Source organism: Anomaloglossus baeobatrachus, chromosome 6, assembly GCF_048569485.1.
Source record: "Anomaloglossus baeobatrachus isolate aAnoBae1 chromosome 6, aAnoBae1.hap1, whole genome shotgun sequence".
Classification (NCBI taxonomy): domain Eukaryota; kingdom Metazoa; phylum Chordata; class Amphibia; order Anura; family Aromobatidae; genus Anomaloglossus; species Anomaloglossus baeobatrachus.
This window is the reverse complement of record NC_134358.1, coordinates 440,261,040-440,274,152: the sequence shown is the minus strand read 5'-3', so window position 1 is coordinate 440,274,152 and position 13,113 is coordinate 440,261,040. Positions and strand designations below refer to the sequence as shown.

At 45.8% G+C, this 13,113-nt stretch overlaps 1 protein-coding gene across 1 annotated transcript in view; it reads right to left on the bottom strand.

Moving 5' to 3' along the window:
- The window catches only part of TOPAZ1 (testis and ovary specific TOPAZ 1), a 321,592-nt gene that overhangs the window by 71,053 nt on the left and 237,426 nt on the right, over positions 1-13,113 (bottom strand). Inside the window, exons 13-14 of the mRNA XM_075315235.1 lie at positions 11,998-12,064; positions 4,957-5,131 (exon numbers count right to left, since the gene is read on the bottom strand). Of these exons, the coding sequence (XP_075171350.1) occupies positions 4,957-5,131; positions 11,998-12,064 (242 nt within the window). The remainder of the gene's footprint in view (positions 1-4,956; positions 5,132-11,997; positions 12,065-13,113) is intronic.

Here is a 13,113-nt window from a genome sequence, read left to right as displayed (position 1 = left end):
GCCATCCGTGGCATGCACAGTCACATCCGTCCACGTGGAGGGACAAGCCCCAGCCGACACTCCCGCCCTGCAGGCAACCAATGGCTCCACTGTCCAACGGTTACCCCGGGAACCCCTGGTTTGTGAGATGCTGGAAATGAGGAGGGAACCGCGTATGCGACCAGTGCGGCTCGTGACACCAGGATCCCAGAGACCTCCAGACACCTGAGACCCGATCACCTGGAGAACTCCAGGTAACAGGTATCCTCTTCCAAGAAAAGGAAACCACACTGGTGTTTTAGAGAGGTGCTGCGCCTTTTATTTTTCAGAAAGGTTTCCTGTTCCTGGGGGCGGATACACTCTCACATACGGTGCTGTCATGGGATAAGAAAATTGCCGGGCTGAAGGGGTTAATCATGTGATGCAATAAACCTAAATGGAAGCAAAAAATTATCGGATAGAAAGGCAAAATGAGAAATATTAAGTGCACAGTGCTATATAATATGATGATTTCCATATAGTTAGGGGAAAACAATTTTTGATGGGAATGCTTCTTTAACTCTGCTGCCTGAAAAAAAATTCACCTCTTTCCTTGCTACTACTTCCTTTGTTCCCTCTGCAAATTTCTTCATTGGCTTCCAGTACCCCAAGGAATCCAGTTCAAACTACAAACATTGACCTACAAAGCAGTCTAGAATTTGTCTCCTCAATATATCTTTGAACTAATTTCCTGATATCTTCCCACACGTAATCCGTAATCACCGATCCTCCCAATTTTTTTTTTCCTCCTACACATTCATACTTTCTTCAGGCAATTGCCTCCAAGACTTCTCACAAGTATCCCCCATCCTCTAATATTGTGTAGCATGGTTACCAGCGTATGCCAGCTCCCTGCTCATTCAGATCGTTGGTCTCCCGCTGTCATACGCTGATGCGTGCTGCACAGCAGGAGACCAACAAGTGACCCAGCACTGTCTCTTTGAATACTTACCTGATGTGCTTACTAGCATACCCCGACTCCCGGCACACGTACGCTGATAACAATGATACACATCAGGTAACTATGGAAACCGCTTTGCATAGTTGCCCTCTCGGCCACGCCCCCCCGCTCGGCCACACCCCCGCTCGGCCACGCCCCCACACTCTGCCCCCTCGGCCACGCCCCCACACTCTGCCCCGCTCGGCCACACCCCTCACACGCTGCCCCCCTTGGCCACGCCCCCCACACTCTGCCCCCTCGGCCACGCCTCCACACGCTCGGCCACGTCTGCCACGCTCGGCCACGCCCCCCACACACATTGGGCACCTATACACCTCCCCCCAGGACTACTCCACCTATCAGACACCTCTCCTCCAGGACTACGCCTCCTATTATACTCCCCTTCCCCAGGACTACTTCTCCTATTATCCTCCTCTCTCCCCAAGGACTACTCCTCCTATTATACTCCCCTTCCCCAGGACTACTTCTCCTATTATCCTCCTCTCTCCCCAAGGACTACTCCTCCTATTATACTCCTCTCTCTCTAGGACTACTTCTCCTATTATCCTCCTCTCCCCCCCAGGACTACTCCTCCTATTATACTCCTCTACCCCCAGGACTACTCCTCCTATTATCCTCCTCTCCCCCCAGGTCTACTCCTCCTATTATACTCCTCACCTCCAGGACTACTCCTCCTATTATACTCCTCACCTCCAGGACTACTCCTCCTATAATACTCCTCTCCCCCAGGACTACTCCTCCTATTATCCTCCTCCCCCCACAGGACTACTCCACCTATTATCCTCCTCTCCCCCCAGGACTACTCCTCCTATTATCCTGCTCTCCCTCCAGGACTACTCCTCCTATTATACTCCTCTCACCCCAGGACTACTCCTCCTATTATCCTCCTTCTCCCCAGGACTACTCCTCCTATTATCCTCCTCTCCCCCCAGGACTCCTCCTCCTATTATTCTTCTCTCCCCCCAGGAATACTCCTCCTATTAGACTACTCTCCCCCCAGGACTACTCCAATTATCCTCCTCTCCCCACAGGACTACTCCTCCTATTATCACCTCCTCTCCCCCCAGGACTACTCCTCCTATTATACTCCTCTCCCCCCAGGACTACTTCTATTATACTCCTCTCATCCCAGGACTCCTCCTCCTATTATCCTCCTTTCTCCCCAGGACTACTCCTCCTATTATCCTGCTCTCTCCACAGGACTACTCCTCCTATTATCGTCCTCTCCCCCCAGGACTCCTCCTCCTATTATTCTTCTCTCCCCCCAGGAATACTCCTCCCATTATACTCCTCTCCCCGCAGGACTACTCCTCCTATTAGACTCCTCTCACCCCAAGACTACTCCACCTATTATCCTGCTCTCCCCCCAGGACTACTCCTCCTATTAGACTCCTCTCCCCCCCAGGACTCCTCCTCCTATTAGACTCCTCACCCCCAGGACTACTCCTCCTATTATCCTCCTCTCCCCCTAGGACTACTCCTCCTATTATCCTGCTCTCCCCCCAGGACTACTCCTCCTATTATACTCCTCTCCCCCCAGGACTACTTCTATTATACTCCTCTCACCCCAGGACTACTCCTCCTATTATCCTCCTTTCTCCCCAGGACTACTCCTCCTATTATCCTGCTCTCCCCACAGGACTATTCCTCCTATTATCCTCCTCTCCCCCCAGGACTACTCCTCCTATTATCCTCCTCTCCCCCCAGGACTATTCCTCCTATTATCCTCCTCTCCCCCCAGGACTCCTCCTCCTATTATACTCCTCTCCCCCCAGGACTCCTCCTCCTATTATACTCATCTCCCCCCAGGACTACTCCTCCTATTATCCTTCTCTCCCCATAGGACTACTCCTCCTATTATACTCCTCTCCCCCAGGACGACTACTCCGATTATCCTCCTCTCCCCCCAGGACTACTCCCCCTATTATACTCCTCACCTCCAGGACTACTCCTCTATTATCCTCCTCTCCCCCCAGGACTATTCTTACTATTATACTCCTCTCCCTCCAGGACTACTCCTCCAACACACACACACACACACACACACACACACACACACACTGCACAAAACATACCTCCCCCCAAAACACACACACACCCACACAAACCGTGCAACACATACAGCACCACACACACACACAACGTTGCAGACACACAGCGCTCTACAAACAACGCAACACACAAACAACACCGCTCTCCTCTCACACCCCCACCCAGACAACACCCAGAACATATACAGCGCACTACACAAATACTTGGCAACTACAAACATCTATATCTATATATAACAAAAATCATACAGTAACTACACAAACTCTAGAATACCCGATGCGTTAGAATCGGGCCACCTTCTAGTCTATATATATAATTGCCTTGATCTGTCTTGCTCCAAAATTGTGTCACCGTGACAGTGTCGTTACAGTGACAACTGTCGGATTGGCCGCTGGGCTCGGCCTGGCCCCGCCCCCCCGCATGGATTAGCCTCTCGCCCCGGCTCTCCGCACGCATCGCCCGTTCCAGCGTACACCGGCTCCCCGCCCCCGGCGGACATATTTTGCGATGCTGGGATCGTGACGGAGCCGGTGTACGCTGGTAACCATGATACACATCGCGTAACTATAGGAAGTGCTTCCCTTAGTTACCCGATGTGTATCATGGTTACCAGCGTACACCGGCTCCCGGTACACATGTGCAGGGAACCGGCATACGCAGACGCCTCGCCCGCTCAGCCCCGCTCCAGCGTGCACCGGCTCCCGGTACACATGTGCAGGGAGCCGGCATACGCTGACGCCTCGCCCGCCCCCGCCACACGTTGGCACACTCGGCCCCGCCCCCGGCGGACATAACCTTGCGATGCTGAGATCGTGACGGAGCCGGTGTACGCTGGTAACCATGATACACATCGCGTAACTATAGGAAGCGCTTCCCTTAGTTACCCGATGTGTATCATGGTTACCAGCGTACACAGGCTCCCAGTACACATATCCATGTAGCACGATGGGGGGTGCGCAGCATGGGGGATGGAGCACGATGGGGGGTGTGCAGCATGGGGGATGGAGCACGATGGGGGGTGTGCAGCATGGGGGATGGAGCACGATGGGGGGTGCGCAGCATGGGGGATGGAGCACGATGGGGGGTGCGCAGCATGTCGGATGGAGCACGATGGGGGTGCGCAGCATGGGGGATGGAGCACGATGGGGGTGCACAGCATGGGGGATGGAGCACGATGGGGGTTGCGCAGCATAGGGGATGGAGCATGATGGGGGGTGCGCAGCATGGGGGATGGAGTACGATGAGGGGTTCGCAGCATGGGGGATGGAGCACGATGAGGGGTGCACACCTCCCCCAAAACACACACACACACCGCCACACCCGCACAACACACCACACACACACTGGGAACCACAAACACCGCCCTACACAGACACCCACACACACACACAACACCCAACACACAACCACCGCGGCATACATAAATATACGCACATACCGCGCAACACACACACTGCACAAAACATACCTACCCCCAAAACACACACACGCACTCCACACCCACACAAACCGCGCAATACACACAGCACCACACACACAGAACGCTGCAGACACACAGCGCTCCACAAACAACGCAACACACACAATGCAACACACATACAACACCGCTCTCACACACCCAGACAACACCCAAAACATTTACAGCGCCCAACACAAACACTGGCAACTACACACAACACACACATATATATATATATATATATATATATATATATATATATATATATATATATATATATAACAAAAATCATACAGTAACTACAATACGTAAATTCTAGAATACCCGATGCGTTAGAATCGGGCCACCTTCTAGTAAATAATAATTCTGCATGTTGATTTAATAAGTACAAAAAAAAAAAAAAATTATGAACATCGTCTCCAAAGTTGTTTTTTTTTTTTTTAGCATATACACCATGTATACTTACTAGAATCTGCAAATTGACAATAGGGAATTTCTGGCCTTTCGCTGATTGATTCTTTCTTAAGTGCTTCTGCTATGCATCCTGAGAAGTTCTTAAGGTTAGTTAGGTCTTCACATCCTGCACAGACAGTAAGATACAAAGTTCCTAGTTTCATCCAATCACTGTTGTCTTTACAGTGCTGTAAAGATAAAATGTAAATGACCATACAATTTTGGCAACCATTCTTATATAATCTCTATGTCGCTCGCTGCATAGGATGAGTTATAAAAAAACATTAAGACGCTTAACCGCTGGCACATTAGTTTCTACATATTTAGGCTATGTGCACACGCTGCGTTATTTTGGCGCTGCGTTTTTGGCCGCTAAAAACGCACAAAAACGCACCCGCGTCGAAAAAACGCGTCAAAAAACGCATGCGTTTTTACTGCGATTTGGTGCGTTTTTGGCTGCGTTTTTCCAATGCATTGCATGGGCAGAAAACGCAGAAAAACGCAGGAAAGAATTGACATGTCCATTTTTTTTTTTAAGCTCAAAAACGCAGCTTAAAAAAACAATTGTGTGCGGACAGCAAAAATGAAAACTCAGACTTTGCTGGGGAAGCAAAGTCATGCAGTTTTGAGGCCAAAAACGCACCCGAAAAACGCGCAAAACCGCCGCGAAAAACGCACTGTGCGCCCATAGCCTAATAGGGGGTTTTCAGAACTCACTTTTCTTTACTCCCCAGGTTTGCTCAGTGTACAAATAACAAAATGAACTTTGCTCACCTACTGTTGACTCTTTCCCACTGCCAGCCCTCCTTGTTGATAGCCTGCTTTGATGACATCACAACTGCACCATGTGACATACATAGTCAAATCACTCGTTGAACAGTTTTAGGCAGACTACATTGGTATAACCAGAAACAACGGTGGGTGAGTAAAGCTCATTTTATTGACAGAGAGGCAGCCCCACACCATACCAGTAATGTGCACAGTTTAGTTTGACTGATTCCGGTCTCCAAACTGGAAGGACCAAAGCAAAACATCAATAAAGTGTATATACAGTACAGACCAAATGTTTGTACACACCTTCTCATTCAAAGAGTTTTCTTTATTTTCATGACTCTGAAAATTGTAGATTCACATTGAAGGCATCAAAACTATGAATTAACACATGTGGAATGAAATACTTAAAAAAGTGGAAAACAACTGAAAATATGTCTTATTTTCTAGGTTCTTCAAAGTAGTCATCTTTTGCTTTCATTACTGCTTGGCACACTCTTGATGAGCTTCAAGAGGTAGTCACTGGAAATGGCCTTCCAACAGCCTTGAAGGAGTTCCCAGAGATGCTTAGCACTTGTTGGCCCTTTTGCCTTCACTCTGCGGTCCAGCTCACCCTAAACCATCTCGATTGGGTTCATGTCTCGTGACTGTGGAGGCCAGGTCATCTGGCGTAGCTCCTCATCACTCTCCTTTTCTTAGTCAAATAGCCCTTACACAGCCTGGAGGTGTGTTTGGGGTCATTGTCCTGTTGAAAAATAAATGATGGTTCAACTAAACGCAAACTGGATGGAATAGCATGCCGCTGCAGGATGCAGTGGTAGCCATGCTGGTTTAGTATACCTTCAATTTTGAATAAATCCCCAACAGTGTCACCAGCAAAGCACCCCCACAACATCACACCTCCTCCTTCATACTTCACGGTGGGAACCAGGCATGTAGAGTCCATCCGTTCACCTTTTCTGCGTCGCATAAAGACACGGTGGTTGGATCCAAAGATCTCAAATTTGGACTCGTCAGACCAAAGCACAGATTTCCACTGGTCTAATGTCCACTCCTTGTGTTCTTTAGCCCAAACAAGTCTCTTCTGCTTGTTGCCTGTCCTTAGCAGTGGTTTCCTAGCAGCTATTTTACCATGAAGGCCTGCTGCACAAAGTCTCCTCTTAACAGTTGTTCTAGAGATATGTCTGCTGCTAGAACTCTGTGTGGCATTGACCTGGTCTCTAATCTGAGCTGCTGTTAACCTGCGCTTTCTGAGGCTGGTGACTCGGATAAACTTATCCTCCGCAGCAGAGGTGACTCTTTGTCTTCCTTTCCTGGGGCGGTCCTCATGTGAGCCAGTTTCTTTGTAGCGTTAGATGGTTTTTGCCACTGCACTGGGGGACACTTTCAAAGTTTTCCCAATTTTTCGGACTGATAGACCTTCATTTCTTAAAGTAATGATGGCCACTCGATTGTCTTTACTTATCTGCTTTTTTCTTGCCATAATACAAATTCTAACAGTCTATTTAATAGGACTATCAGCTGTGTATCCATTAGACTTCTGCACAACACAACTGATGGCCCAACCCAATTTATAAGGTAAGAAATTCCACTTATTAAACCTGACAGGGCACACCTGTGAAATGAAAACCATTTCCAGTGACTACCTCTTGAAGCTCATCAAGAGAATGCCAAGAGTGTGCAAAGCAGTAATCAAAGCAAAAGGTGGCTACTTTGAAGAACCTAGAATATAAGACATATTTTCAGCTGTTTCACAATTTTTTGTTAAGTATTTGATTCAACATGTGTTAATTCATAGTTTTAATGCCTTCAAAGTGAATCTACAATTTTCAGAATCATGAAAATAAAGAAAATTCTTTGAATGAGAAGGTGTGTCCAAACTTTTGGGCTGTACTGTATATGCTTAAGAGAGATAAGCTAAGAGGAGCAGTGTAGGTAGCAGAAGTATATTTGGAAAGTGAACAGTGGCGCAACAATCGCAGTTGTAGGGGTCGTGACTGCACCTGGACATGGCATCGTCATCTGCACTCTGGCAAGTGTGTGGCCCTGGACAGTTGGTGGGCCCACTCTCTATCATATTCTGCTGCCCCCACGCAGATTTCCGGGGACCACAGTGCTCGGACCGGCAGCTGAACTTTCCTGGCTAGGACATCTGTGGGCGAAGCTAGCGCATGATATGCTCCCATCCTATGGATGAAGAGGAAGCATAGTGCTAGTGTCCCCCAATGCGGTTTTCCCCCAACCCACTCGAGTTGTATGTGCCCCAGCCGAGCTTTATGTGTCCCCCCCACAGTTGCATGGGCTCCCACTGCGCTGTATGCCCCCTAGTAGTGTGTATACACCCTCAGTAATGTGTATGCACTCTCAGCCTCCCCTGTGATGTATTTGCACAAAGCACCTCTTGTGAAGTACCGTATATACTGTAGCCATAACCATATAAAAAGAAAGTGCACTCATGATAATAATAATAATAATAATAATAATAATAATAATAATAATAATAATAATTAAATATAATTTACTGAAAATTACTTAAAATCATTAGGAGTTTGTTAACATTGAAAATCAATATAATAATTGCAAAAAACACATTGTGGCTCAATGCTAATAGATACAGAAATAAATAAAGATGATTTAAAAATGCACAACCAGCACTTACTAGATTGCAACCAGATTATACAGTTCTCATTCAAAATGCCCAATAACCAACAATAAATCTCTAATATATAAAGCTGAGTGAGTGTGTGTGTGTGTCCGCTAAAGGAATCCGCACCGTTGCATTTACAATCACAATTTTGCACAGACAACTCATGTGACTCAGGGAACGTCATAGACTATGTTTTGCCAAGAAAATTTAACCCTGCGCTTTACAGTTACTCTCCAAAAAACATGCCTCCATTAAAGTGAATGGAGCAGCGAGCTACAGGCTATTAATAGGAGCTATGATTGGTTGCTATAGGAATAAAGGACACTCCTAGTATAACAACCTTACGTGTGAGGTAATAGGATGTCGGTGGAGAGACAGGCACAGACAAAGAAAGAGGAACACATGGAAAGAGACAGAGACAAACAGAAACAGAAAGGAAAAAAAAAAAGCCAGACAGACCGGGAAAGAGACAGACCGGGAAAGAGACAGACCGGGAAAGAGACAGACCGGGAAAGAGACAGACCGGGAAAGAGACAGACCGGGAAAGAGACAGACCGGGAAAGAGACAGACCGGGAAAGAGACAAACCGGGAAAGAGACAAACCGGGAAAGAGACAAACCGGGAAAGAGACAAACCGGGAAAGAGACAGACACAGAGATAGAGAGAGACAGACACAGACACAAAGATAGAGACAGAGAGACTGATACAGCGACAGACAGAGAGATAGACACAGACACACAGAGACAGACAGAAAAAGAGACAGACAGACAAACAGACAGACTGGGGGAGAGACAGAGAGACAGTTACTATTCCGGGCAACGCCCGGGTACTACAACTAGTTAAATATATAAATATGAAATTGTATAATCAATATTCATTAATTAGTAGCAAAAATTGAATAAAAAACTATTATGCATCGTGCCCAATTGTCACCATAAAAATAATTACATACATAATCAATGTTTGATTAACTTTGATTATGTATGCAATTATTTTTTATAGTGACCATTGGGCACGGTGCATACGTTTTTTATTCAATTTTTGCTACAAATTAATGAATATTGATTATACAATTTTATATTTATATATTTAATTTATTGTTGGTATTGGGCATTTTGAATGAGAACTATATAATCTGGTTGCTATCTAATAACTGCTGGTTGTTTATTTTTACATCATATTTAATTATTTCTGTATCTATTAGTGTTGAGCCATAATGTGTGATTTTTTTCAATTATTATTATATTGATCATTTTCAATGTTAATAAATTCCTAATTTTAAATAATTTTCAATAAATTATATTTTATTATTATGGTCTTGAGTGTACTTTCTTTTTATATGGTTATCAATTAAATGGTGCTTAATCAAGTATATAGTCCATATATATATATCAATATTTCAACCTAATTTATGTAAATAATTTATAGACTATTCTAATTGTAGGTGATATATATGGATATATACCGTATTTTTCGGACTATAAGACGCACTTTTTTACCCCCAAATGTTGGGGGAAAGTGGGCCTTATAGTCTGAATGTAGGGCATGGCTGCGGGGAATGAGGGTGCTGCGATGGCGCGGGTCATCGGGAGCATGAGCAGGCTGTAGCAGCGCCTGCCGTGACCATGTGGGCCTGCTCATTTCATATGCATACATCCTCCCGCCCATCATCTCTCAGCCGGCGCTGACAGGTGGGCAGGATGATGGGTCGGGGGTGCGCGCATAGTAAAAAGCTGGCCCGCGTGATCACTCACAACTACAGCCTGAAGTGATCATGTGCGGCTGTATTCACTGCCCCCTGTGCATAATCAGCGCGGGGTGCAGTGAATCAGTATACTCACCGGCCACGATCCCTGCAGCATCGCTTGTCCTCCTGTCTGTGCCGGCCGCGGCTGTATGTGGAAACTAGCGGTGCGCACAGCGATGATGTCCACACACAGCCGTGGCCGGCACAGACAGGAGGACACTGCGATGCTGCAGGGATCGTGGTCGGCTCCACACAGGTCAGCGGCGCTGCTGCTGGCACAGACGGGAAGAGGAGCAATGCTGCGTGGAGCGAGGAAAGGGGAGTATGAACGTTTATTTTTTGTGTGCCACAGGATGCGGCCATACACCAGGTTGGGATATATTGCAGGATGCGGCCATTTGCCAGGATGGGGTATAAAGCAGGATGGGAGCACATACCAGGATGGCAGTATATAGCAGGATGGGGGCTATACCAGGATGAGGGACATATATATACAAGGCAAAAGGATCATATACAAGGCAGGAGGATCATTACCAGGATGGGGTACCTTAGAAGAGAATTTGGGGACATTACCTCCATAACAGCAGCAGCAGATTCTCGCTCCATAACAGTGTGTCCTGACCACATTTTTTGCTTAAAATTTTATTTTCCTATTTTCCTTCTCTAAAACCAGGGTGCGTCTTATGGTCCGGTGCGTCTTATAGTCCGAAAAATACGGTACATAATTTTTATACAGTAAACATTTATACTGTAGCCATGCCCAGGAGGAGCTGAACGGGAGAAAAACAGGGGAAGTGAGGCTGCTGCCAGATTCCCCATATTAAAAATATTTTTAATGTGTCTGTGTGTGTACATGTATGACGTATTTATTAGTGTATATATTTGTCTGTTTATATGTATTTTTGTGAATTTGTCTTCAAATATGTATATGCCTGTATGTGTACATGTTTGTGTATGTGAGTGTGCATGGGGCCCACTGAAACTCTTTTGCCCAGGGCCCACGAAAACCTAGAGTTGGACCTGGTGCCACCCGCCGACCCCAGCGCCTGCTTCAGCTGGATGTGTGTCCTAGGGCTAAAGAGTTTATTCTTTTATGATTAACATTGATGTGAATCCTCTGCAGATGCAAAGCAGATCGGCATCCCCCTGCTGTGATTGACACCACAGTCAATACGCAGTTTCTATTGAGAGCTTGGTGTGGGCAGGACAGCCCCCCCCCCAGCTCTGCTAACCGCTGCACTCTGTAATTTATGATAAAAGTGGTTAGGCTGGGGCCACACGGGGATTACTGCGATCCCCTCGCATGACACTCGGCTCACGCTGGCATGCTAGTATCCCTGCGACTGAGGTGCGACAGTGCGAGCGGACCTCAGCTGTGGGGGGCGGGCTGGCACTGAGGAGGGGCAGGCCAACGCTTAGGAGGGGAGGGCCAGCACTGAGGAGGGGAGGGAGGGATTTATCTCCCTCTCTCCTTCATAGCCGGCTATTGCCATTCTCACACTGTACTCGCGGTACACCGGTGTACCGGGAGTGCAGTGCGATTTTTCTCTCGCCCCATACACTTGAATGGGTGCGAGAGAAAGAGACTCGCATTACAGTCGCAGCGTGCTGCGATTGTTTTCTCGGTCCGATTAGGGCTGAGAAAATAATCGCTCATGTGCGCTGACACACAGGCTAATATTGGTCCGAGTGGAATGCGTTTTTTATCGCACTCCACTCACCCCGATTTTCATGCCGTGTGGGTCTTAGGCCTTAGTTTCAGAATCTCTTTGACTACATTATGCTGCTCTCAGATGAAGTAGCAACAACTTGGTGACAGATTCCCTTCAAAATGTGTACAGAGGTGTATTTATATCTAAAATAGAAAGTAATAATCAAAGCATATGTACCTCCACTTCACAAATTGCTGCATCCATGTCATAAGTAAGATTTTCTTTTGAAGTTTTCAACTCAAGACTAGATCCAATCAATGTCGACAGGTAAAACAAAAATGCACAACACAAAAGAAGTACTTTTTAGATTAGAAGATTCAGTTACAAAATCATATACATACAATAAATTGAAAACAGTATTTCTAATTCAGTATTCAAGACTAGGTTCACCATAGTTGGACTGAAACCTGATATAGTTCTCCGATATATTATTGTATCATTTGAGTCACTGCACTGTGATGTCCATACAACTATAATGTATTTTTGAAACTTTACATGTACGGCCCATAGCCTAGAACAGGGTTCCCCAACTCCAGTCCTCGAGGGCCGCCAACAGTGCATGTTTTCAGGATTTCCTTAGCATTGCATGGGTGTTGGAATCATCAACTGTGCAGGTCATTAAATTATCACATGTGCAATACTAAGGAAATCCTGAAAACATGCACTGTTGGCGGCCCTTGAGGACTGGAATTGGGGACCCATGGCCTAGAAGATCGAAGCTATGACAGATGATTTTTAGTGAACAAGCCATCATACAGGATGCATAGGTAGAGAAATGACTATTTTCAGCTGTATACAACCTGTATACCCATATTAATAACTCAAAAAGCTCAAAAAAGGTGACAGGTTTCTTTTAAACCCGTCACCACCCAGTCTGTTATAACATTCCTGAGCAGGTCAAATTTAAAGGTAATAACTCTGGAATGCTTCAACAGATCCCAGTAATTCAAAAAAAAATTTTTTTTCTTGTGACATTTGGTATTTTAAGTTAGTAGTAAATTTAGGATGATATTTTTTGCTTTTATTTGGAAAATATCGGAAATCTGGGGAAAAATTTTGCAATTTTCAAATTTAACTCTGGTTTAAAGGGAATAAAAATTATGTCACACAAAGAATTCAACAAAATAACATTTACCACATGTATACTTTACATAGCATAAATTTTTAAATATTTTTTCCTTAGGAAGTTAGAAGGGTTAAAAGTTAAGTGGCAAATTCTCATTTTTAGAACAAAATTTCCAAAAACATTTTTTTAGGTACCACATCGCATTTGAAATGGCTTTTGATGGGCCT